This window comes from Musca autumnalis, unplaced genomic scaffold (assembly GCF_047663935.1).
Source record: "Musca autumnalis isolate F117 unplaced genomic scaffold, ASM4766393v1 scaffold_5, whole genome shotgun sequence".
NCBI lineage: Eukaryota > Metazoa > Arthropoda > Insecta > Diptera > Muscidae > Musca > Musca autumnalis.
Window position 1 is genome coordinate 155,203,609 of NW_027412088.1, and position 27,444 is coordinate 155,231,052.

Here is a 27,444-nt window from a genome sequence, read left to right on the forward strand (position 1 = left end):
TAGCCAACTATTATTTGGAGGTGTCGATATAATGTCTGTTCCAGAACCTGCAAGAAGCTACTATTTTCTACTACGATAACATTTTTTCCTTTATGTTATCGAAGAAAATGGTAAAAATTAGTAGATTCTTGCAGTTCTGGAACAGACCAAGATCTATTTAACAGGTCACGTAAGTAGCACAACAACAACTCTATTTTGGCCGAAAGTTCTTCAATATGTCAAAATGTTTGTTTACGTTTTCATACAATTTATTCACAATAACAAAATATTTGACAGATTGAAACCAATCAGATGGCCGTTTTACGCCACCTTATAATTTCATCATGGAACAGACAAATAATATTGAGAGATATCGTGTAAACAACCCCTTAGCTGCTGCCTGCATTATTGTACCATGATTATTTTAATTGCATGATTACTCGGTACTTTTACAACTGGTTATGGGTGTCTTATTTTATTACATCTCCCAAAAAGTAACGGTTTATTAAAAAACATTGACAAAACGCGCTCAACGATTGAACAAATTTGTGTTTTTATGTGTAGTTTTTGTCTTGTAATTTATTTTGGTGTTTATGTTGTTTTAAGTTATAAAATAAAAACGACAAAAATATGGATGATATAAAAATGGATCGTGCTAATGAAATATTGAAGAAGCTATGCGATGATCTACGAAAACATTTAGTTCTGGCACAATCTGAAGATTCTTCGGTTTTTAAGTGTCACGGTGGTAATCTGGTAGGAACGACTGCCAAGGATTTTCTAGATAATGCTTCAAAAACATCTAGTGGTTATGATGATGAAGAATTCAATGATGACTCAACAACTACTAACGAGGATGGCGAGGAGAAGAAAGTTATGCCAAAAGTGTCCCACGAAAATATTAAAACGTGTGGAATATGTAATGATATCATTGTTATATCAGATGATGAAGATGAGGATGATGAATCGGATGTTTGGACTATATGCTCGGATTCAGATGAAGAATATTATACGTTTTGTCTTGATGATATGGTGGATGAACCCGAGAGGACGTAAGTATTTTAACAACTATTCATTATACATATCTATGCTATAGGCAGGTAGTGAAGTTATAAACGGATTAAAAGTTCGAAGGGCGGGACCACCAGCACAGCCCACGGCAGCGGGTTCTTTCGTACCGGATTGACCCCGAAACCAAAGCGGCTGCTGCAAAACCAGAGTCAAATCGATGCTTAAAGCTGCTACAACAACAAGCAAAAAACTTTCAATAGTTATTAATAAAATGTATTATAATATTCTCAATCCTTTGTTAATATGCATTTAATTATACTTTTTGTAGATACTTTCGCACCAAGTACTATCTACCAAGTTATCCACCTAGTGAACGAATGAAAATATCAAATAAACAAAATTTTTCACTGGCCTCATTGTGCGATAGCGATATAATTAAGAAATACATAGGTAATCGTCGTTTGGACAAAGAAAATATAAAAGGTGTTTTCAATACCCTGCTCGAAATTGAAGATTTAACTGATATATCAGACTATCCAGCATTGGCACAAAAAGATGTTACGCTAAAATGGACAGAGAAGCGGAAATATTGGATGCATGTAAGTCACGATGAATATATTTTTTACTTAAATATATAAAAAATGAGAGAATAGAGGATTGAATTTAAATGTGTCTCATAATATAATGTTAATTAAATATTTTACATCGAAATTTATATCTTCCAGATGCCAACGATTTCCAATGTAAACATTGATGATATTATTGTACCCTTTATGGATGAATTGGTTGTAATACCTAAAGAAAGTAGTGCCTTAGCTGCAGCTAATCCTCCGAAATATTTAATTGATACATTGTTTCCACATCCACATGAAACAGAGGAAGATGATACTATAAGACGTCGCATTGCCACCATCTATAAAATTGCTAAGGATGAAATACATTTTCGTTTTAGCAAAGATGAACATTTTACGGCAACACAAATTGGTTCCTTATCTTCCACTAAATATGATATAATAATACGTCCACGTCGCTTGCCAGTACGTTATCAATTTAGAGCCTTGGAAATTTTGGGAGAAAATGAACATGTACGACAATATCTATTTCCGGAAACAAATCCAGTGAGAAATATGAAATATGAACAAGAATTTGAGTAAGTATCAAATCAAAGGATATGAAGAGATGTACTATACAGTAGTCGACACTAGGGGCTATTTACTATATAGTAGACGAACCTGGGGACGTCTACTTGATAATAGACATCTACTCTATAATAGTAATAATACTTTATAGATGCAGACTCTAAAGGTCCACTACTCTACAGTAGTTGAACCAAGGGACTTATACTACACAGAATATGACCCTAGAGGCCATCTACTCTACAGTAGACGACCCTGGGGACATCTACTCTAAAGTATACGACTCTAGGGGTCATCTACTCTAAAGTAGACGACCCTAGGGGTCATCTACTCTACAGTAGACGACCCAAAGGGCCATCAGCTCTACAGTAGACGACGCTAGGGGCCATCTACTCTACACTGTAGACGACCCTAGGGGTCATCTACTCTACAGTAGACCATCCTAGGGGTCATCTACTCTACAGTAGACGATCCTAGGGGTCATCAGCTCTACAGTAGACGACCCTAGGGGTCATTTACTCTACACTGTAGACGACCCTAGGGGCCATCTACCCTACACTGTACACGACCCTAGGGGTCATCTACTCTACAGTAGACCATCCTAGGGGTCATCTACTCTACAGTAGACGATCCTAGGGGCCATCTACTCTACACTGTAGACGACCCTACTCTACAGTAGATGACCATACTAGTCATCTACTCTTCAATATTTTGTCCATATGCTGCAATCAAGAAGTTTACAAATCTTCCGTTATTTCAGTTTTAAGCTATTGCTCAGCTTTCAAAACATTTAAATTCTGAACTGCAATTTTGTTTACTTTCAGGTTAAATTTATTTAATACCACAATTGCCACAAATCCAGAACAATTGGGTGCTGTACGTTGTATAACCGAAGGACCCAGTCCTAATGCTCCATTTGTGATTTTCGGTCCACCAGGTATGTTAAAATTTACTTATCCCCACACTCCATATTTAGATTAACCCATATTTATTGATATCCAGGGACTGGCAAAACCACAACTATTGTGGAGTCTATTTTACAACTACGCCTTCTTAAACCAGGAAGCCGTATACTTGTCACAGCCGGTTCAAATGCTGCTTGTGACACGATTGCATTACGAATATGCAAATATTTTAATAGCAATAAACGTCTACAAGAGATCCAAAAACGTGATCCCGAAAATCAAAAACCCATTATTCGAGTCTATTCAAAGACCATTGTTGAGAAGGGTTTACATTTGATTGATCCCGAATTGCAGGCCAATTCAAATTGTCAACATGGTATACATTATTATCCTTCGGTAGAGGAAATACGTCAATATGGCATCATTGTGGCCACATTGTGTACAGTGGGTAAATTGGTAACTGGAGATATTGGTGAAATGAATTTCTTTTCTCACATATTTATCGATGAAGCTGGTGCTTCTACAGAGCCTGAGGCTTTGGTGGGTATTATGGGTATTAAGACATTAAATTGTCGTGTAATATTATCGGGGGATCATAAACAATTGGGTCCCATCATAACATCGGAACGAGCCAATCAATTGGGTCTGGGGAAATCTCTAATGGAACGACTGCTGAGTTTGAAATGTTATGGCCTTGATGATAATTCCAATTATGATCGCACAATACAGGCCAGATTGAAACGTAACTATCGTTCACATCCGGAAATTGTTAACATCTTCAACCATTTGTATTATAAAAATGAATTAATAGCAGAGGCTAAAATGGGTAAGTTGAAACAACAAACATGCGTACGGCTTAACCCAAAAAATTTTTCTAGATGATGTCAATATGGCTGCCAAATGGTGTAAGTTGCCAAATGCCAATTTTCCAATAATATTCCAAGCCGTCCATGGTGTCACCGAAAAGGACACCGTTTCACCAAGTTCTCGTAATAATCTTGAACTACAAGTGCTAATGTGGTTTCTACGACGTCTACTAATTGATGGCATAGATGGCCATCCGGTAAAACAATCAGATATTGGCATCATTACTCCATATCGCCTGCAAAATAAACTTATACAACATCGTCTGCATGACTGTGGTTGGACCGGTGTTGAAAGTGGTTCTGTGGAAACATTTCAAGGCAGAGAAAAACAAATTATCATTGTATCCTTAGTGAGATCATTTTCTGGTCTTGGTTTTGTAAGAAATCCCAAAGTAAGAAATATACTCTGCTTAACGTTAACTCTTCGAACTAATCCAATATTTTATTTTGTATGTTTCCCACAGCGCCTAAATGTCATCTTATCCCGTCCCAAATCTTTACTCATTCTCATGGGAAATCCATTGACATTGAAACGTCATCCTGACTTTGCCTACATTATGGATGAATGTCGTAAACATGGCACATTTTTACGCAAAAAGAGAAGCAAAAAGAATCGTAAAACGAAAACCCTTAAATTAGTGACTATTTAAAATACGTTTTTATAACAATGATGCTAGTGCCTTAGTTTTTAAAATTTATATTTAATATTTATATTTTTTCTTATTGTATTCGAACTTAGTTCCTCTTAGAATGAAAAGACTTTATCCAGACTCGTAAATGTGAATTGTCTTTCGTTATTGTTTTTGTTTCGTTCGTTTTTCTCTGACATTGCAATTGTATTTATTTACTTATTTATTTATATAGTGTATGTATATGTGTGTGAGTGTATGTGCTGTGTATTTTCGATCGCTTTACATTTCGCTTAATTTATTTATTTTTAATATCTATTGTTTACTAGTCGTCATGTTTTTAACCCTATGATAAGAATATACTGAATCAACATTTTCTGTTTTGTAATTGAGAAGAAATAAAACATTTTTTTCGCATCACGGTATCCGTGGTGTTGAAACTTCGTTTAAAATTAATGATGTTTTAAAATATAATTTTGTGGATTTAATCAATCTAGTTAAGATTGCGAAATGCTGATACCTTAAGGAAGAAAGAAAATTATTTCCCCCATTCCTTCATATCAAAGAGTGGCCTTGGGAAAGGGTCCTAAGAGACACCTTTTCCTTGGAAAATGGTCAAAAGAAGCACCCTTTTCTAGGGGAAGGGTCTTAAGAAACAACCTTTTCGTTTGGAAAAGGGTCTTATGAAACACCCTTTTCTTTTGGAAAAGGGTCTTATGAAACACCCTTTTCTTTTGGAAAAGGGTCTTATGAAACACACTATTCTTTTGGGTGTTAAGAAGCACCCTTTCCTTGGGAAAGGGTCTTATGAAACACCCTTTTCTTTTGGAAAATGTCTTAAGAAGCACCCTTTGCTTGGGAAAGGGTCTTAAGAAGCACCCTTTGCTTGGGAAAGGGTCTTAAGAAGCACCCTTTCCTTGGGAAAGGGTCTTAAGAAGCAACCTTTCCTTGGAAAAGGGTCTTAAGAAGCACCCTTTCCTTGGGAAAGGGTCTTAAGAAGCACCCTTTCCTTGGGAATATTTCCCCCATTCCTTCATATCAAAGAGTGGCCTTGGGAAAGGGTCTTAAGAAGCACCCTTTGCTTGGGAAAGGGTCTTAAGAAGCACCCTTTCCTTGGGAAAGGGTCTTAAGAAGCACCCTTTCCTTGGGAAAGGGTCTTAAGAAGCACCCTTTCCTTGGGAAAGGGTCTTAAGAAGCACCCTTTCCTTGGGAAAGGGTCTTAAGAAGCACCCTTTCCTTGGGAAAGGGTCTTAAGAAGCACCCTTTCCTTGGGAAAGGGTCTTAAGAAGCACCCTTTCCTTGGGAAAGGGTCTTAAGAAGCACCCTTTCCTTGGGAAAGGGTCTTAAGAAGCACCCTTTCCTTGGGAAAGGGTCTTAAGAAGCACCCTTTCCTTGGGAAAGGGTCTTAAGAAGCACCCTTTCCTTGGGAAAGGGTCTTAAGAAGCACCCTTTCCTTGGGAAAGGGTCTTAAGAAGCACCCTTTCCTTGGGAAAGGGTCTTAAGAAGCACCCTTTCCTTGGGAAAGGGTCTTAAGAAGCACCCTTTCCTTGGGAAAGGGTCTTAAGAAGCACCCTTTCCTTGGGAAAGGGTCTTAAGAAGCACCCTTACAGTGGGAAATGGTCTTAAGAAGCGCTCTTTCCTTGAGAAAGGGTCTTAAAAAGCACTCTTTCCTTGGGAAAGGATCTTAGGAAGCACCGTTTCCTTGGGAAAGGGTCTTAAGAAGCACCCTTTCCTTGGGAAAGGGTCGTAGGAAGCACACATTCCTTGGGAACGTGTCTTAAGAAACACCAATTCCTTGGGAAAGGGTCTTAAGAAACACCAATTCCTTGGGAAAGGGTCTTAAGAAACACCAATTCCTTGGGAAAGGGTCTTAAGAAACACCCTTTCCTTGAGAAAGGGTCTTAAAAGCACTCTTTCCTTTGGGAAGCTACTAAAGAAACACCCTTTCCTTTTTAAAGGGTCATAAGTAGCACCCTTTCCTTTTTAAAGGGTCATAAGTAGCACCCTTTCCTTTTTAAAGGGTCATAAGTAGCACCCTTTCCTTTTTAAAGGGTCATAAGTAGCACCCTTTCCTTTTTAAAGGGTCATAAGTAGCACCCTTTCCTTTTTAAAGGGTCATAAGTAGCACCCTTTCCTTTTTAAAGGGTCATATGTAGCACCCTTTCCTTTTTAAAGGGTCATATGTAGCACCCTTTCCTTTTTAAAGGGTCATAAGTAGCACCCTTTCCTTTTTAAAGGGTCATAAGTAGCACCCTTTCCTTTTTAAAGGGTCATAAGTAGCACCCTTTCCTTTTTAAAGGGTCATAAGTAGCACCCTTTCCTTTTTAAAGGGTCATAAGTAGCACCCTTTCCTTTTTAAAGGGTCATAAGTAGCACCCTTTCTTTTTTAAAGGGTCATAAGTAGCACCCTTTCCTTTTTAAAGGGTCATAAGTAGCACCCTTTCCTTTTTAAAGGGTCATAAGTAGCACCCTTTCCTTTTTAAAGGGTCATAAGTAGCACCCTTTCCTTTTTAAAGGGTCATAAGTAGCACCCTTTCCTTTTTAAAGGGTCATAAGTAGCACCCTTTCCTTTTTAAAGGGTCATAAGTAGCACCCTTTCCTTTTTAAAGGGTCATAAGTAGCACCCTTTCCTTTTTAAAGGGTCATAAGTAGCACCCTTTCCTTTTTAAAGGGTCATAAGTAGCACCCTTTCCTTTTTAAAGGGTCATAAGTAGCACCCTTTCCTTTTTAAAGGGTAATAAGTAGAACCCTTTCCTTTTTAAAGGGTCATAAGTAGCACCCTTTCCTTTTTAAAGGGTCATAAGTAGCACCCTTTCCTTTTTAAAGGGTCATAAGTAGCACCCTTTCCTTTTTAAAGGGTCATAAGTAGCACCCTTTCCTTTTTCACACTCATGCATTGTTTCTCGTAAATGCAACTAAATGCATCAGAAATAAAAATGATACATGTTTGCTTTCTACCTGCGTTAAAAATTCGTATTTTTGAGGTTTTGAAACGCAAGCTCAGCTGATGTTTTGCACGCTGTCGTCGATCCTTGCCCAGTAGGAAAACATACGACATACTCCATCTGGAAGGTAGTTGATTCAAAACTATTCGAGACTGCTGACATTGTTCAGCAGCGATAGATGAGGAGTGCTCCGACAAATTTGTTCCTGATAAGCGATAAGTTTCAGGCGCTTCTCTTCAGCCGGTAAATTAGTGCGTATACATATTGTCACAACGTATACGCAGTATTATACCTCTCTTTAGCCAAACAATTTTTGTAAAATCAATAATAAAAATTCATTCTGCTCATAAATTTTTGTTGTATTTTTATTTAAAAAAATTTCTTTTTTACAATATAAAAATACAATTCCAATTACAAATCCTTTTTTGTGTTACACTTGATTCAAGTTCAGTTTCCGGTCTAACTTACTTTTTGTTGTTGAAAACAATAAAGAAAATCTGTAATTGTGTTTTTGTTTTGTTTGTCTTTCAAAGTCAATCGTCGATTGATGGTGTTTAACGATTGTTGGGTATCCTTTGGATGTTAGTATAAAGGATAATATAAATTATGTACGCTCATGTTGTTGTTGTTCGTATACAATATTCGTTTGTCTGTTATGTTTTTAATTTTGTTTCTTTTTTATTTTTTGGTTCCAAAGTAAAGTTTTGAGTCTTTTTTATACTCAATACTCTTCGGGTTTTAAAAAGTTTTTATTTAAAGTCTGTTCAGTTAATTGTTGTTATAACTAATTTGTTGTTGTTATTTTGCTGTTATTTTTGTTTTGGCAATATGAATGGGATGACGATTTTTTAAAAGATGAGTTTTTGTTTTTTGTTGTGGATGGTTTTGGGTATTGTATATTGGGAGTGTGGTGAAACGAGCTTTTTATTAGCTGTTAGCTGGCTGTTTTTTTTATTTGTTGATGTTGTTCTTGTTTTTCTTGGAGTGGTTTCCTTTGAATGTTTGAATGTGTGTGTCTGCACGTTATTGTGTTGCAGTATTTAGTTGAGACCATCTTAAAACTTAGTTAAGTCTATAAACTTATTCTAAAACATGTTATAATCTAAACGTAAAAGTTTCATTGCATCCTTACAAATTAGTACAAATATCCTTAGCATTAAGATCTCTATTATGTGTGTGAGATATATGTATGTAGTTGTGAGAGTAAGTAAATAAGAGTTGAGAGAAAATAGTATCATTATTATCGCATGCAAAACTACAAACTACAACAACACAAGTGTTGTGTTAACTACCAACAAAAAATTCTATTGTCAAGAATGGAATCCATGGCATCCCCTATCCGACGCCATGGATGTCGTAAAGGTATAATCGTAAGTCGTTAAGCCATAATGCCATAGCCAAATGGTCAGAATTGGTTGGTCCACATTTAAAACACAGAGAACAGATACAAACAAATCATAGCAATTTCTGATTTCCATTAGCCCCATTTAATGGAAATCGCAACACTACTATGTAGACAAATATGTATGTGTGTGTTACATATATTCATACTTTCGCTCAAGGAGTCCATGCCATTAAAACAAAAATTAAAAGAAATAAAAAAAATAAATAAAAAAAACAAAAATTGGTTAACAAAAAATAATATTTGTTAGTTTTTTTAATTATTTAATGTTTATTATTATTAATAATATATGTAATTATTATATGTTTTTTATGATGTATGTTTCATTATTATTATTATTACAAAAAAAAAGAAAGGAACAATGTGTTAAGTGTAAAACAATACAGTTGTTGTTGTTATGATATTGTATATTGTTGTTGTTGGTGTTGTTTTTTGATTTTTTAGTTAGTGTTTTTTTGTTTCTTGTATAAATGTGTTTTGTTGTTTTCTATATCCACGTTGTTATTGTTTGCAAGAGAAATTGAAGCCTGGTTGTCTTAAACTTCAGTTTGTGGTCTCTTTTCAATCCAGGCCTTAATGGGTTCCAAGGCATTGATACTATCGACTACACCACGCAATGCTGGGTATTGTTCCAAAATATCACGCTTCACCATGTAGTTCATGTAATCCAAAATACCAGCAAAGTAGACATCAGCCCAGGTTAACTAAAAAAAAAAACAAAAATAAAATTAAAATTAAAAATGGCATAAAACAAATTTTGCGCCTAAAAGTATGCAATATATTTTGGCAATGTACATCTTTGTTTTGTTCGCTTGAAGTGGATAGGGGTAGAAAGAACATCCCTAATTGGCTTTAACATGACAAAGGCTAAATGCCTCCCCATATCTACGTCCAAACCCCTTTAAAGGCGTCGAGTCATTCCAGCATAACGTCTTTCTTCTTTCATGCGAGGAATACCCAAATATTCGCCAACAAATCATCAACGGTCATATTGTTGACCACGTGAACTGCGAAGATGAACTTGCTAGGGATATGCAGGTCGATACGTCTATAATTTCGACCACTAATTACCCCCAAGTACCAGGGGTTACATTCATTAGAATGTATAAAACGAAAAGCCCATGCCACATATATCTGCACTAAGATGAAAAGCAGACACCAGTCCGTCAAGTACATAGCCTGTATATGGACATTTTGTTAACTTTTGTGTGGAAGAAAATTCAAACCGTGAGAACTGCGATAGAATGTCTTCTCATGTCAAAGGTCTAGCCAGTTCGCCCACACAACATAAGTCTATCGATGTTTGGCTGCTACCGAAAATCCCCCATCTTAGGACATGGTAAAATGGAATTAGGTATTGGTGAAACCTCTATTGCCAGTGCTGGATCAACCCATTAGTCGACTGTGGGAACCTCCTCAATTGGAATGGGGCGACGACAACCGTATAAGGTCGAAGCGCTCATGTCCCTCAAAGAGCAAATCTTCGTCTAATGCGACTAGGAAGATGGTAAAGAAGTCAAAGGCTCCTTGATAAGTCTTAAAGGAGTTTCTACGACTTCTGCTCCCTAAGCCCTTCACTGAATAAGGAAAGTGAAATATATATGAACGTGACCACTGTGGGAACATCCTGCTCAACTGTCCGAAGGGGATTATACTGTTACAATCTGATAAGGTAGAGGCACTCAGTAGTGGTATTCTGTAACATGTTTTTTAAGTTACGACAAAAATCGCTAAAATAAAAACTCAAAATTATGAATGGAAAGTATGAATAAAGTTGACAACACTGTTGCTATCGGTAGAACTTAGCTTCAGCTTGATTTTGGTTGCTATCTTACCGACAAATTTCGTTAATTACCGAAATTATAAGCATTTTAATTTTACCGATTTGTGTCGGTTAGCCAAAAATGAGTTACAGAATTCCACTACAGGTCCTCGCTGCACCTCAAAGGGCAAACCTTCGACTTATGCGGCTAAGAAGAAGCTGAAGAAGTGAAATACTCATTCAATAGAGAATTTCGCTGAGTTCCTCATTTGTTTGTTCCACTTTCTAAGCCCTTGACTGTATAAAAGAAGTGAATCACCTATGAACGTAACGAATGTAGGGATCTCCTTGGAATGGTGGCTCCGAAGGCGGCGACAGTGTTAAAATCTGAAAAGTTTTTGGTGCTCAGGGGAAATGGTCAAAGGATCTTCAACTAATACGACTAAGAAGAAGCTAAAGAAGTCAAAGACCCCTTAAAAAGTCTCAATGGATTTTCGCTTCCACTTCTTAAACCATTCTTTGGATAAAGGAAGTGAAACAGTTGGGGGTAGGGAGAAACGAACTATCCTTAACTTTGTGAGGAAGCCACCATCTCGCGGACATACTACAATGGAAGGTAGCAGTGAAATTCCGACGTTGAATGTAGGAGCAACCCATGTAGACAAACCTATGACGTGCCGACTGTGGGACCCATCTGTTCAATTGAAATGGCGTCTACGAAGAATACGATACTGTTACAACGCGGTTGAGGTGATCAGGTCCTCAAAAGGGCAAATCGTTGAATAATGTGACTAGGAAGATGGTAAAGAAGTCAAAGACTTCACCAAAAGTCCCATGCGAGTTTCGCTCAATTCCATTCCATTTCCCAAACCCTTCATTAGACAAAGGTAGTGAAACACTTATTAACGTTACACAAAGAAGCCAACAATACTCCAAAAGTCTCAACTGAGTTTCTCAGAGCTCTTCGTTTGTTCCACTTCTTATACCCTTCACTGAATAAAGGAAGTAAAACAGTTGGAGGGCAGAGAGAAACGAACTAAACTTCAGATTTTAAGGAAGTTTAAAGTTCTTATCATAGAGATGTCTACATCAGTGGAAAAGAACCTCCTGCTCAGCTGTAGTGGTACTTCCGAAGGCGACAACAATGAAATACCAGATGTTGTGGCCTTCTAGTCTTCGACTAATGTGAGTTAATAATGGTATTAAAATATAACCAAAAAGCTTATAAAAAGGTCCCGAGTCGAATACGACGAGCTCTTAGCCCGATTCATCTCCGAAATGTTCATCATGATAAAGGAAGGGGCAGAGAGTAACGGAGAAACTATCCTAACAAAAAGGGAGCTTTGTATGTTTCTTTCCTGTAGAGTCCCTTAAGGAAGTGACGCCAGTGGAAATATCTTGGAAATTGGAATCGCTGATGTATACCACTGTAGGACTGCAGAAAAAATCCTAAATATTCACTGACCGTTGAACTCTTTAGTCCTAAGGGTATTTTCCTGTATGCGAAAGTTTCTATTAAATTCTAATTAAATGATATCAAAGGACAAATAGTATGTTAAATTGAACCTGATTTGCCCAGCTCCAAATGCGAGCTGTTTGTTACGTTTGAATTTAATGTCCGTGTCACTAGTTTTGGTCTAAAACCTTTCGTCACATTGCGGTGAAACAATAAAGAATGCCTAAAAGTATGCAACACCTTCTGAACAAGTCTTTATTAATGGGAAAGGACATTCGAATGAAATAATAAAAACACCCACAACTAAAGAAAAATATCAACAACCATAAATGAAAAATCTACAAACTATTTTCCACTACCTCCTACCCTTTTGCTCTGTTACCCTTTCCCTAACACGTATTTATAGCAAAACTTGAATCTTTTCACTTACCTTGTTCAATGCCAAATGACCATCGTTATCCTTGACAGTTTGTTCCAATTTCTCCAAATAGAATGGAATGACTTCATTATTAAGGGTGACCAATTTCTTTTCCTTGATTTCATCCTCCGGTTCGTAGGAAACGACTGCAATTTCTATATATTAAAATACAAAGATTAATCAAACAACATAGACATGCAACTGCACACATTGTTCGCTACTTAGACGGAAATCATTGATGGTATCGACAACAATATCAATTTGTAGATCTTCCCAGGGTGTGGCACCGCACAAGCCCACAGTTTTCGCCAAGAAACGGGCCATTGAAATGCTCTGATGAACACGTTTGCCATTAACTTCCAAAACGGGCATTTGGCCCATGGGCATGGCTATAAAAGGGGCACAAATAAAAAAGACGAACAAAGATGTAATTAAATGGAACAGTGACAGTGAGGAAGAAAAAAGGGAGAAGGAGATGACAATGATGAAATGAAGGGGAAGGCAGGGAAGACAGATCTTACTTGGTTTCAATGCTGGCCACTCATCACGTGTTACACGCACATCCTCGTATTCAATGCCACCATAGGCGAATAGATAACGCAAGGGCTCAGCCAAGGCCTTGACATTGAAATAGAATAGAGTGTAGGTGTTCTTGACGGGTTCAGCTGGTGCGGCCTCGCCTTCTGCTGGTGGTGGTGCTTCACCTTCGGCGGGCGCCGCTGGTGCCTCACCTTCAGCGGGTGGTGCAGCTGGTGCTTCATCGGCCATGTTTTAAAGCTATAAATAGAGCAAAACAAAAGAGGACAATTTTTTAAAGTTTTGTTGGTTTTTTAAATTTCCTCTGCTCGTTTTTTTGTAAATAAATGCTGTGTTCCAGAACCTGCAAGAAGCTGCTATTTTTTACTACGATAACATTAACCTTTATGTTATCGGCAAAAATATTAAAAATTAGTAGATTCTTGCAGTACTGGAACAGACCAAAAAATAAATTGCTTTGCAATAAATAGCAAAGCCTTCTTTTTTGGCAAAATTATTAAATTATTTTCTACTGAGGTTTGCTTATGAGTTCATAAACTATCATAATTAGGTCAAGAGTTGTTATAAAAATGCCATTTGATAAGTTAGTTGATTGCACTATAAGTAAACAAACACACACACACATCTGAGATACGCGTTCACGAGTTTTAAACCCATTATGTTAAAGATTGATAAGATAATTACTATAAAAATGTTTGTCACGATTATTGCTTGTTTTTAGAAAAGAAACAATCCACCCAGCAAAATTAATTGGAAGTGGTTCCATGTGAAGTAAAGATTTTACTGACTCTTGTGCAGTGATGGGGATTAGGAGAGCTTCCACGGTTATCCTCAAGCGAGTACTGCAACGAGAGCATGTCATTGTGTTGCCGTACAAATGAAATTAATATGGACTTTGTTGCATTTCTCAGACCGGCGGCGTTCTGGTATAAAATGAAATGTAGCCTTTTTTGCCCCCACTGAAGGTAATAGATCGTTTAGTTTGAATTTATGGGTCTATCTTGTATTGCCAATAAACTTGAGTTGCGTTGTCAGTTGTCTGCGCGACTGAGACGAAATGTTGTACCATTAATGTCAACTCAACTGGGTGGTCGATAAACATGTTATCGATCATTTTAAAAATAATTGCGCTTTGGATAACTCTTTTGTGTATTCTGGACAATATTTTAATATTTTGGCTGAGTTTTCGAGCAAATTTGGAAAATAACCCAAGATTGTAATATAACCTGCCCATTGAATCTTCGGATCGTCAAGTTTTATTTGCTGTCCTAAAAAATGATAAGTTCGGTGGAATTATTTTTTGATGATGAAGGAAATGTACAGGACATTGCATCTATTAGAAGAAATTTTAGGGACAAGTCGAATCCATTGGAATTGCCATCTGCCCTGTAAGCTGATGATCATGTGGAAAGATCTGCATAATCAGTAAATTATTTCAGGTTTAAGGCGTATTTTCGATTGCCAAAGGATGCCGTAGTTTACGTTGTGGAAACGTTAAAGGATGGCTTCAAAGTAAGTTACAGATCAACAGCAAAACCCCCACTTTTAAAAGTGTGCGCAGCGTTGCGATTCTTTGAGGACGGAAGTTTCCAAAAGTCCCATGGCAATGATTTCAACAATTGCATGGCTCAATCTACATTGTCGAGAGTATTGAAGGAAGTTGTCCCCTTGATAGAGGACAAATTGTGTGTTTCGAAGTTGACAGAGCAGGAAAAAAAGGCAAAATAAAAACCATTTTTATTCAAAAACGAAATTCCCTGGTGTAGTTGGCTATATAGATGGAGCACATGCGCACATTATGGGGATCCAATGGAGGATGTTCGTCGTTTGTACTTAAACTGAACCTACTTTATTTGTCACCAAATTCATTTGCAAAAGATTTGCTGCTGTCCGCTCCAAAGGCGATAAATTCACTTATTGTGATGGACCACCACCAGTGTCGTTGAAGTTTCTTTTATTTTGAGCCATTTTCTTTTTCAACTTTGCTTTAAAGCGAATCCAGACTCTCTGCCACTCTTCAGGTGTTCGTGTTGGAGGTCCATGGCTGTTTAAACTGTCCGAAATGGACCTCCACGCTTCACCCGCTGTAGCTTTGGTTTCACCAAAAACCCGAACTCCTCGGGCTAAGTTTGGATTTTCACTCAGTTTATCAATTAATATTTCGAACTGGTGCTTTGTCGTTATTTTCACCATATTGATACACAAAATTAATTAATGATGCAAAGAATCAATAATTGTTAACAAAATGTTTATTTTTCCTTCTATTTTACTTCTTGTTTCTTCGAAAATGTTCACTGCAACTGAAAATTGGTGGTTGCTGAAAAACAGCCGCTTCGTCAACTGAGATTCGCAACTTCAGTTGAGAGTTGCCATACGTGGATCAATTTTGACAACTGGCAACGCCACTCAACGATAATTGTTATCGATGATCGACCCCTTAATGTCAGTATCACTAGATTGGTGTAAATATTTCGTACTTATAAAACCCTTTGCCATATTGTGGTGAAACAATCAAGTCAATCATGAATATGTATTTCCTTCGGAATTTTTCCGCACGGAAAATAATTTAAAAAGGCTAAATTCTTTGAAAATTAATATCTTAAAACGTGGAAAACTACTAGTAGTGCCTAATTATGCAATAATCTCGCCTAATCCACAAAAAATTTCCCTTTTTTTGGACATAAATACGAAAATAAAAAAATTGTGAAATTGGAGAAAGGGAACAAATTCCGCACGAAATTTTTATTCATAATTAGACATAGGATTTTTGCATATTTTTGAAAATTATATTGCAAATAATTCCTTCATTAAACAATAGAAGCTGGTGCTTTGTACATATTATTGATTATTTTCAATATTCCATCGAATTTGTATCATTGGAACGATATAAATCTATATAATAACGTAGTTACAATCGGTTTAAATTTCAAAAATATGCAAAAATTCGATGTCTATTCATAATCGCCCTAAATAAATAACGCCTAAAAGTATGCAGCATATTGCCAACAAACGTAACCCATTATTAAGGGGAAGGTCTTGAATGAAATAAAAACAATCAAATACAAAAACAACACCAATCCAAATACGAAAAATGAAAAATCTAAAATTTTAAACCCCCCATCCCTTACCCTTTCCCTAAAATCCTCTCCTTTTTACTTACCTTATTCAATGCCAAACATTTTGACAGGTTAGAACAAACATTAGTGTGTATCATCGTGATAAACATAGCGACTATATATCACCTATCAGTATCGAGAACAAGATATCAATGTCGTTATCCCAAATAGAGATAAGTGGAACCAAAGTAACCCTAATCTGCACTTACATATTAACGTACAATTATACGGGCTTTCGTTCTCTTGTTTTGGAAGTCTACGTACCATTGGCCTCCAGCAAGATTGCCATGCTGCTTATGTACACCGAGGCCTTTATTAATTAAAATTTGCTTGCATTCCATTTATAATAAAACGTGTCTAAGAATTTAATTAAAATAATACAAGGAAGGAAACCTCTTCCACCGCCTACAAAAGAACTGGCTCATAAGAATAAATGAAGAGACTTCGTATAGCGGAAATACTTTTTAATGACGTTTACTCCTACTTTCATTTCCAATAACTGAGCCCATTCGACTGCACATGAATGTGTGCATGTCAGATGATCCGATCCATATGTTGCCTATTAAACAAAGTGCTGTTGGTTTCAGTTTCGTTAAGTATAGGTTTTCCTTAATTCTTTTTCATGGGGATTTGTATTGAATTTATAATTTTTCATTTCTTTTTGGTGTTTTACTGCACCCACAGAAATTCTCAAGACGGAACGGAACCAGTAAATGTGGCTTCTTAGTTTCTATGCGAGGCAAAGATTTGCGATTTACTTGTTGACAATGAAGACTAGACTTGGTGTTCCACAAAAAGGTATAACGTTATGAATAAATTGGAAGTGAAAATCCATATATGGTTGGAAATTGAAGGGCGTTGTCATGAAACTGTACCAGACGGACGGCAAAGTGTTGCTGCATGACAGCAGACGTAGCATGTACAGCAGCACATGAATTCATATTTCAGTTATTTTGAATGCCTACTATGCTGTTGTGGCTTCTTCTTGGTGGGTTGTTGTTGCATACCACCACTATCATCATCAGCGAGTGTTTATGCGACAAGCACGATTGAAGCCAATTAACATTGCAAATATTTCTACTGTAAGATAAAAAAACTTTTCTAAAAGAAACAAAAAAATCCAAGCAGAAGCAATAGCCGTGGACAGTTGCTAAGAAAGAAAGGAATTAAATAAGAAACGACTATGAAAAGTGGGAATTAGTATCAAAAAAAAAAAAAAAAAAAACGAAATAAACAAAACCTAGGTGGGTAACAACAACAAACCGGTTACCGGCAAACATCATGCCATCGTCTCGAGGCCAAACAGCCGGTAGGGCACCGGCCGGCTTAAGGAAACATACTCTAGGCATTGTTTTTGTTTTTGCGTGTTTTGTGTGCTCCCATCTTTTTTTTTTGCATGGAATGTAAAACACAATAACCGGTCGTTATAAAGAAACCAGTTAGGTGCAGCAATCCACCACTGCCTTTGATTTTTGCCAAAAACAAACACCGGAGACAATATTTTTTATGGTAACAACGCATTGGATTATTTTGTATAAATTGCAGCAATATTAGCACTTTGCAGTATTCCAAAAGGCGAGGCTCATAGAGAAAAAACTATGCGGAAATGCATTTTTAACAGAAAAAGACTTTGCTTCATTGGAGAAGATTTCAGGGTTAGTGGTAGTAACCAGTTAATATCCGCATGATGAGTTCTTAATAGCGATTCAAAACTTTGCAGCCCATAAGCAGCATGGCATTCCTGGTGAGTCATTTCTGATAGAAAAATATCCCAAGTAGAGATGACTGGAGCCGATGTAACCTTTCTGAGGTCGTATCTGTTCCAAGATGGAAGAAGGTACCGGCGCTGATGTCTACTGTGAAAATCTAGGTCTTGAAGAATACTCATACAAAACGATTGTAGTGCTTTCCAAGCTGAGAATATCGCTATCATGAAGGTAGCAGATTTGCTAAAAGGTCTGGATACTAAGATTTTTGTAGTTGGAAAACGACTGTAGTGTCTTCCAAGCTGAGATCTCCGCTATAAGAAAGGCAACAGATTTGCTAAAAAGTCTAGGTGATCAGATCTCTGAACCAATGACAATCTTTGTGGACAGACTCTTAAAGAGTGTACAACAGCATTGGGATACCTTTCTAATGTTTCCGATTATGTTGGGTACCCAGACACTGCGACATCATGGGAAATGAGAAAACACATGAACTCGAGAAAACAAAGCCCGATCGTATTTTCATGTTATAGCACCTTCTTCTTGTCACCGATTTCAAAAAGTTTTTCATAGCAAAAATGCTTAGGCACCTACAGGTGCAAACATGAGCAGACGGAATATTGATGAGTCTCTTATAACATCGACGTCTTCAAACACTGCAAGTCCCAGTGCAGAGATGTCTTCTCAGGAACAACGGCCTAATGCGAAGAAGTCGACACTGCATACATTATTAGTATGGGAATGCTTCGGCGACGATCAAGGATGGAACATTGCGATCTTTCTGAGTCTGTGAAGGCAAGGAAAGTTAGTAGGAAAACAGTAGAGGGAATGAAATTTAACCTAAGCTAGAAGACAAAGATGAATGGTTCCGAATGATCTGAGAGTTGCGATCATAGACAAGGGTTAGTGGATAATATCCTCAGTAAAGGTTCTTCCTCCCTCTATGGAGTTTGGCAGGATATTGAGTTTAGTCGAGGAGCAGATTTCGGACTTCGGATGGGCGATTGGAGAATTGTGAATATATTTTTTCCTAGCAGCAGTAACTTAGTTTCGTACAGATGAATCTTTATTAACAGTTGGCTCTGCTGAAATCTAACTAACCCCCACAAACATCCCCGAAGGTGGAGACTTTTCCATATCAAGAGTGCACCCCTATTCTTATTCGCCCAATGATACGTAGATCCCTTTTTTATAACCGAGTCCGAGCAGCGTGTCTAAATACACTATATTTAGAGAAGTTTTTCATGGCTGAAGTACTCAGGAAATGCCATCTCCACACATATTAGTTGAGAACTCAATCATAACAAGCCGTATGATTGGGCAGTGTTGGTGTTGTCCAACTTATCAAAAGGCTTTGAAGCGCTTTACACAATTTGAGGACATCGGCAGGGTGTTATCTACGGAACTGTTTAACCTTTACTGTTTCGCACTCGCTGCAGACGGCATTGAGATAATTACGTATGCCCTTTTCTAATGTCATTTGTGAAAGGAATTCAGGAATAAGAAGTCGAAGACCCTTAGAGTGAAACAAGTAGTTCTGCAAGTTGAGGTGATATTTCTGGAACTGATTAACCCTTATCATTCCATTTTGGCGTCGGGTACCTTTCCTAATGTCATTTGTGAAAGAAATTTAGGAATAAGAAGTTATAGTTTCTTAGAGTGTAACAAATAGTTTCCCAAGGTGGAGTGATGTTTCCGGAAATATTTAACCTCTACATTTCCTGTATTCAACTCCCTTCAGATGACAATAAAATAATATATGCGGACGATAGTAAGCGTTGGTTAACTTCCCTAATACCATTTGTTAAAGGCTGAACCCCTATTATACCGATTTTAAGACCTTTTTCCGAGTGAGAGGAATATGCAAATATCCGCCACTAAATCTATGGTCACTCTCTTCACCACATGGACTGCGGAGATAAGCACAGAGTTTAATGTCATGATCGATGGCAACAGCATTTCTACCTCTAACTTATCCACCATTCTAGAGGTCACAATCGACTGTATGTTCACGTGATGCACCCGTGCCACAGCAATCTGCTACAATCAAATTATGTAGGAACATGGTCCTAAAGTGCCTAGCCGGTAGAACTTGGGGTGCAGATAAAGAAACCTTGTTGACCCCTTATATCGCAATAGAAAAGCTATGCGATGTCAGTGTGGTCCAAAAATATATGGGCAATCCCATGGCAGCGGTTTCTTTAGTAACGGACTGAGCCGAAACCATAATGTTTCGGCCAGCGTCTGCCAACCCAGCATCAAACCTATGATATTACGTTGGTTTCTATGCTGCTACAACAACATATACATATATGGGCAACGCGATGGAATAATATTCAAACCTGTCAGAACTCCGTCTTGAGAACTGCAACGGGTGCCTCCCTCCTCATGACATCAGTCGACCAGTCCAGCTCGGCAACACAATGACATGCTCTAGTTGCAGTACCTTCTCGGATGTTACCGTGAGAGTCATCCCAATCACCGTATGATGGATAGGACTCCCCACCCATGTATGTCAGGAGGGATCTTAATGAACTTGAGAGATCTTAATGAACCAGATCAGCCAGAATTGAGTAGCATTCACACCGATATAGCCGCAGATGAAATAAACAACTATCGTGTAAATGAGGTCCCCAGAGTTAATCCCCCATGAACGTCAGCTGCTACGACAAACCATAGTAATTTTGGCTTAACGAATTTCGGGATGGTGCAGCTGCCTCAAGCTAAAATATCAAGCTCTATGAGCATTGCATTGTATGTCGGGTAGATATACAGGTCATAAGCAAGATTGTATGACACTTCAAGAACTCCACAAATTTCTCTGATTTTACTGATAATTTGCATTGTGGCAAAATTCTTATTAAGCAATTAAAATATACAATTGAATCGATTCGGATTCTGTTGATATACATTATTGTTTTATCACATTAAGGAGGGGACATTCACTGCCCATAGAGATCGTGTCGCTTTATTTATTGATTGTCAACATTTGTTGCGATTAGTTGGCAATTTTCCCACTGAGTCAAATCGAAATTAAACGTTTTTGTTGTTTTTTCTTCAAATTTTGCAAATAAATGAATTGTTCTTCTTGTTTGCAGTTGCTGCTGTGATCAATGATACTCATTGGTATACTTCCTCTCAGCCATATTGGATTCCCTTCTTCTGAACAGAAATCTCAAATTGCAGTGAATTGTTTATTTGCAACATTTGTCTCATCACATAAACGGAATTGCATGCATTATTGGGAATGCAAGTAGAAACCAAAAACAAAAAAAAAAACTTTGCAATTGTGGTTTGCAATTTTGTTTAAAAAAAGTAAATTTCTTTTTTTAATTTATTTCAATTAATTGTTTAATTTATTTTTAGTTCGGTGTATTTAATTTAGTCGATTTGGAATGATGAGATGGGGGAGTATATGTGTGTGTGTGTGTTTGTAGTTGAAATTTATGCAAATTGTATTGTATTTAAATTCAATTCTTTGCCTTTCTTTAATTTCATTTGTAGACAAATTCAATTAAATCTAATCAAGGTTAATGAATTGACATTTTGTGGTGCCTTTGCAACAGCCAAATAAGTAAATGTGATGATGTACTCTCTCTCTCAATGTCTTTCTCCCATGAAATGGCAAGCAATCAACAACATTTAATTGTTTGTGCGAATATTATACGTAATTGGGAGAAATGAAGTACACACGTTTTATGAATAAGATAATAATAAGTGGAACTTGCGGGGAAAATGTATAGTTCCCACGAGTTTTAAAGGAAATCAAATTACCCAGTGACAATAGAATACCATCTCTTGGAATCATTGCAGTTAACAGATGAGCATCGTCATCATCATCAACTGCGTAAAATATGCCGATCCCTGCAGTTATCAAATGCGACAAAAATTCGAATATTCAACTCCAACATTAAAGCCATACTTTTATACGTATTTGAAACATGACTCGTATCCCCCAGAGGCTCAAATGAACAACAATCCTTTTTTGACCATTGCTTAAGGCATATTTTATGCATAAGATGGCGTGGTGATTCGATCTCTAATTCCGAATTATATAGAAGATGAAATCGAAAAAGAAATGGCTAGTAAATAATGGAGATGGTTTGGACATTGGACTGGCACCAAGAAGGGTCTCGTTGTAGAGGACGGCCCAGATGCTCTTGACGTAGAAGTTTAACCAATGAAATAAGGTATTCCCACGATGTGATAAAGTATTCCCATATTTTCTCACGAATAATGCAGACTATCTATAGCAGAAGAGATTGTTGATTTCGAAGATTATTCTACGCGAGTTACTGGGATTTGACATATGAATAGTCAAATCGTTGCCCCCTTTACTCCACCTTTACCTCATATGTAACCCTCTGTTCCGACCACGTTCTCATCGTGGTATCTGTAGAGAAGCCAAGTGACTATCAGTCGAGGACTCAACCAGAATAAGCTGTGCAATGAACATTGTTGGTGGCCCCCAGGCTTATCAAAGACCTTTGATACTGTCAAGTACTCTACACTGTTCCCCATCGTGGGGTGATATCTCCGGAATTGTTTAACCTCGCCCTAATGTCATATGTGAAAGGCCATTTCAATGGAGGACTCAACCAGAAAAGCAGTGCAAGAGGTCAGTGTTGGTGGCGCACGACATATCAAAAACGGTTGATACTGTCAAGCCCTCCACACATTTTGAGGACTTCGAGCAGACTACACTCCGGCCTGTTTGAAACGTTGGATAATCAATAATAAATACGCGTGGACGCTTGTCGATCGTGTGGAATTCCGGAACAATAAGTCGAAGCCCCGAATAGTTTAACTGTTTAACCTCTACCTTTTCTGGATTCCACCCCCTCCAGACTGCCTTAGAATCGTTACGTACCCGGATGATTGAACGTTCTGAACGTTCTGAACGATCTTGGCATCGGCTAACTTCCTTGATGTCATTTTTGAAATGCTGAACTACTACTTTACTGATCTCACTACCTTTTTCCGCGTGTATTCATATAACTGCTACTAACTACGGCCACTCTGTTCACCACATGGACTTCGGAGATGAGCACGGAACTAAAATGTCCTGGCCTATGGTAATTACCCCAAGATTATAGGTGTCACATTTGAAAGTATGTTAGAGTCGTACGAGCATACCACAGCTATCTGCGTAAAGCAGAGATGTATGAATAAGGTCCTCAAGTCCCTAACCGGCAGCCCTTGGGTAAGACACAATGAAACCTAAACCAAAATAATACTTCGACAGCTCTGCACACCAGTTGCGCGTGTGAATTCAGAAACAAGAAATCGAAGCCCAGAACAGTGAAAAACGAAAAGGTCGCCAAGATGGGGTGATATCTTCGAAACAGTTTAAGTTCTACCTTTTCTGTATTCCACCGCCTCCAGTTGACATTGATATCGTTATGTATGCGGATGATTGTATGATCTTGGCGTCAGGTTACCTTCACCAATGTCATTTGAGAAAGACTGAGCTCCTATTTAATCGATCTTATCACCTTTTTCTGCGCGAGGAATATACGAATATCCGCCATTAAATCTATGGTCACTCTGTGCATCACATGGACCGGTCGAATACAGACCTCTAAGTAGCCAAAGATTATAAGAGAAAACATTTTCAAGCCCTAGTCGGCAGCACTTTGGGTGCGGAAAAAGAAACCTTGTTGAAGACATAACGCGATAGGTCGGTTTGTGGTAAGCTATGCGGCGCTAGTGTTGTCGGCGAATACACATAAGTGCAAGGCGATTGGAATAATATTCAATGCTGTCAGAATGATACCTTGAGAACTGCAGATTGGTGCCTCCTTATGTTATCAGGGGTCTATCTGCATGAGGAGATGAAGATTCTTCCAGTACAGCAACATAATGGAATGCTCTCGTTGCAATACTTGCTCAGATGTTACCCCTATCACCATATGGTGTATGCCTGGAGCGATTTTCATCACCTAGTGTACCTCTGTTAATTTGTTAACATTGTCTATCTATGTATTCTTCCGCGCTTAGGCATTTATCATTATCTTGCCCTAGAGTTTCTTATTTTTGATTTCCGAACTTACCCCCTGTTTTTGTAAAAGTTTTTATTTTCTCACACGAATTGTCAAAATTTGTAGATTGATTTACTCGCCTCAGCGCAAATGTAGGGCTCTGATTTTTAGAAGAGGAATTCTTAACTATATATGAAACGCGTCTACGAAAAATTAGGTCCGTATGTCATCTGGCGGCTGAGCTATGGATGCCTGAATTATTACGAATATAGACGAACGAACAAAAAATAGTTACAAAAACAGGGGGTTAGTCTAATTGATTTTGGATTAGTTTCGGAAGCTTATCGGGATGGGTGGTGGCTTCAATATTTGAAACCTCATATACTGATGCTCAAAGATAATAGTGGTTTGATACTACCCCACGAAATGTTTACTTTCATTAGTTACAGGGCAGTGGCGCCCAACGTTGACAACTCCGAAGAGAAAACCTGTGTTTGTATATAAAACCTGTGCAACCTCTGTAGAAAAATAGTTAAAAATATGTATGTGGCGTAGTTCAGAGACCATGTTATTTACTGCCCAAGTTTCCTGTATTAAGCCAATATATTGGGTGTACCTTCACCAGCACCGATTTTATTGAAGCTACATAAAGATCATCAAAGGGAATGTTGTAGATCTTCTGTGAACTCACAACTATCCCTTGTACGATATTTATGTAGCATGTAGCAGGAAAATCGATGTTGTCGAAGCTGCCTCATGTTACTCGATTTCCTCCATCAGAGCTACAGTTGCCGTTTCATTCCGATTAAGGTTTATTTGGATGACCAATCATTGGTCCTCAAATAAACGGATTTCTTTGGGAGTAACTGATGGTTTCGGCTTTCTCTTGTGCGCTCGGAGGTTTATGCACGTTTGTGATGGAGGTACCTGAATTATATATAAGTTCGGCCAAACCTACTAAAACCATTATTTCGACTAACCTAAGGAATAAAAATAATGGTCACTTTCTATAGGACGATTCGTAATTAAATTCGATTGATTTTTAAAAAATATTTCTTTCCTTTTTGTTTTCAATCAAAAATTCTCTGAAATCACAGAAAGATTTGAACGAATCGAATTGTCTTTAAGAAATAGGCCATAAGTATAAACATTTGAAAAAAGATCCCGCAACTTTTGATAAATATTGATTTGACTAAAATACCCCACCGCTTTCTTTTCAATCTCTCTTGAATTATACAACACAATTTCGAAAAAAAATTCTTTTGCATCACTTCTTATTACGAACACTAAGTAAATTCGAAAATAAACCGGGTCAAGGATTTCCTTTTTAAGAAATTTCAGAACTTTTCTTTCCACACTGTAGTAATTCAGCTTGCCACATTTTTATTTCAAAATTAATTGGCATTTTATTTACCTTATATTCAATCAAGCCGATGGATGAATGACAAAGCTAATCTCGAATAGAGATATCTCTTATCAATTGATTAGTCCACACTTCTGTTACAGATGTCTAATGGCCAACTAAATTAATTTTCAATAGTAATCGTACAACAAGAACAGCCACATCGATTGTTCAATTGAAATTTTTGTTGTAAATATTTGTTTGCTAAATTAAATTCATTATCAGAAAGATCCACGAACCTGCACCGATCGATCGTCACTGATCGCCGCAATGTGCGCCGCATTACGAAATTCTGTAATCAGATAATACCACAGCAGATTACGTTTGAAATTCGAACAATCAAATCGAACAATTCGAAATTCCATTCTATTTTTAAAAAATTGTTGTTGTTGGTTGCATTTCTTTTTTTCAATTGATTTTTGTAATAGTTGTTATTTTTTATCAGAGGGTGTTTTCTAACTTTTTTTAGGTTACAAAAAATAATAAAAAAAAATCAAATAATTCTTAAACAAACTTTCGCTGGTAAATATTTTTTTGCTGTCTTTACAATTGTTTGCCTTTTTTATTTCATTCATTGCTATAAATTTTCAAAATAGCCACTTTCTTTCGATTACATCACTTTGATTTTGAAATTAATTTTCAAAATCATTTTTCAATTTTCTGTTCATTTCTCACATTTCACTTTGATTAGCAAGTTTTTTTGTTTAGAGTTCTTTATTTTCCATTTCCAATTCCATTTTAATTTTTTCCTCAATTCTTACCTTTTTTAAAAAACAAATTAAAATAAAAATTTAAAAATTTTAAGTTCTAGTTCACTACCGATATTTTTGATTTCGTATTTTAATGCCTCTGAAGCCTGTTACACAGCTGAACCTTTGAGTGTAACTGAGCAGACTACATTATTGTTATGTTCATCTAAAGGTTTATATACGAGCCGAACCTTGCCAATAGGCAGCGCTTGGTGGTGTGTTTTTTTCCACATCGTATCTTCGTTTGTGGTGAATTATGGGCGTTGTTTGTTGTTGACTGTGTTGAAGTGAGTAGATAAACAACAAATAGCCAGTTTACTCCAAAAAGGTTTTGATTTGCCACAGATGGGAAGTTGGCATGGATAAAGAGGGATTTTTAAAGGTCTGTGAAAGAATAATTTTAACACAGCTGTAATCGTTATTATACATTCAGCTATTAGACTAGAATGGGTATATACGACCAAAAATGTGCCTCATCGAAATAACGGTTTTAGATCCCAAGTATGTTTGGACGAAATTCGTTTCAGAAAATTTGGGGTCGATTTAGCCATGTCTGTCTATCTCGTTTGTGCGCACGATAACTCTCGAACGTATGAACCTATAATTTTGGGCATGGTAATATTTTGTACAAACTTAGTTGTAGTTCGAAGATGGACCATATCGGTGCACTCCTTCGGGTACCTCCCCCACAAAAGTTCAAAATTTGTCTGTAAAATGGTGTGAACGATAACTCTCGAAGGGAGCAATAGATTTGGTCCAAAATGTGCACGTCGTATTGTTCTGGGTTCGAATATGTACTATATTGGCGCACTTCTTCGGGTACCTCCTATACAAAAATTCAGATAAAGTGAAGTTTAAGAGCTCATCTCGGATCGTTTTGAAATTTGTTTCAGTAAGTTGTTCCTTTACGACTGTACAATTTTTTTCTTGCGCAAGTCCACACCCTTCTCAGATATTGGCCTAAATGTTGCAAGGAACGCTGACGGCACCAACCAAAATCGCAAATCTGCAAAACAGTTCTCGCAAGGAGTTTCTGATTGGATGTGGAATGAATGTGGGCTAATTGGTCCTTTCCTTCGTGTACCTCCCACGCAAAATTCGGAAAAAGATTGACTGACGATTACCCGGTAGTTTCCTTAAAAACAGCAAGTAAAAACGGCATTAAATGCGGCTGCGCCGAATTTCCATACCCTCCACCAAAAATTTGTTAAAACCAGATTCAGTTGGATGATGTGTCTGAAAGTTAAAATTACCTAAAATCGGACTACTTAAATTACCTAACATCATTCGGAATATTTTATAACCCCAATGAAGATAAAATACCAAATTCCTGCTATTTCAATTGGATAATGTGGTTAAACGCTTTAAAATTCCCAAAATAGGAAGGTATCGTTTATTGGGGACTTTATTAACACGTAAACCTATATCGACAATTCTCTTCAGC

General features: G+C 37.4%; 2 protein-coding genes across 3 annotated transcripts; one reads left to right on the forward strand and one right to left on the reverse strand.

Moving 5' to 3' along the window:
- Window positions 1-389: 389 nt before the first annotated feature.
- Window positions 390-4,670, forward strand: Mov10 (Mov10 RISC complex RNA helicase). Its single transcript, XM_073989118.1, has 7 exons — window positions 390-1,031; window positions 1,319-1,589; window positions 1,716-2,140; window positions 2,951-3,063; window positions 3,129-3,857; window positions 3,910-4,289; window positions 4,362-4,670. Exons 1-7 carry the CDS (start codon window positions 610-612, stop codon window positions 4,545-4,547), a joined length of 2,526 nt encoding a protein of 841 aa, XP_073845219.1. The 5' UTR covers window positions 390-609; the 3' UTR covers window positions 4,548-4,670.
- A 3,139-nt stretch (window positions 4,671-7,809) lies between these two features.
- GstS1 (Glutathione S transferase S1) lies at window positions 7,810-26,166 on the reverse strand. Of its 2 annotated transcripts, none has more exons than XM_073956221.1 (5): window positions 26,013-26,166; window positions 13,031-13,286; window positions 12,731-12,898; window positions 12,522-12,664; window positions 7,810-9,577 (listed from the first exon to the last, which is right to left on the reverse strand). In XM_073956221.1, the coding sequence occupies exons 2-5, from the start codon at window positions 13,275-13,277 to the stop codon at window positions 9,410-9,412; spliced, it is 726 nt and encodes a 241-aa protein (XP_073812322.1). In that variant the 5' UTR covers window positions 13,278-13,286; window positions 26,013-26,166; the 3' UTR covers window positions 7,810-9,409. The 2 variants fall into 2 exon arrangements, with proteins under 2 accessions (XP_073812322.1, XP_073812323.1); XM_073956222.1 differs by lacking the exon at window positions 26,013-26,166 and adding an exon at window positions 25,264-25,545.
- Window positions 26,167-27,444: the final 1,278 nt, after the last annotated feature.

Bases quoted from the DNA above. Each gene is read 5' to 3' on its own strand.
- Mov10 (XM_073989118.1), top strand. From the start codon at position 610: ATGGATGATATAAAAATGGATCGTGCTAATGAAATATTGAAGAAGCTA. The intron at 1,590-1,715 runs GTAAGTCACGAT...TATATCTTCCAG, and splicing joins AGCGGAAATATTGGATGCAT to ATGCCAACGATTTCCAATGT. The intron at 2,141-2,950 runs GTAAGTATCAAA...GTTTACTTTCAG, and splicing joins AAATATGAACAAGAATTTGA to GTTAAATTTATTTAATACCA.
- GstS1 (XM_073956221.1), bottom strand. From the start codon at position 13,277: ATGGCCGATGAAGCACCAGCTGCACCACCCGCTGAAGGTGAGGCACCA. The intron at 12,899-13,030 runs GTAAGATCTGTC...CCCCTTTTATAG, and splicing joins GTGGCCAGCATTGAAACCAA to CCATGCCCATGGGCCAAATG. The intron at 12,665-12,730 runs GTAGCGAACAAT...TTTAATATATAG, and splicing joins CATCAATGATTTCCGTCTAA to AAATTGCAGTCGTTTCCTAC.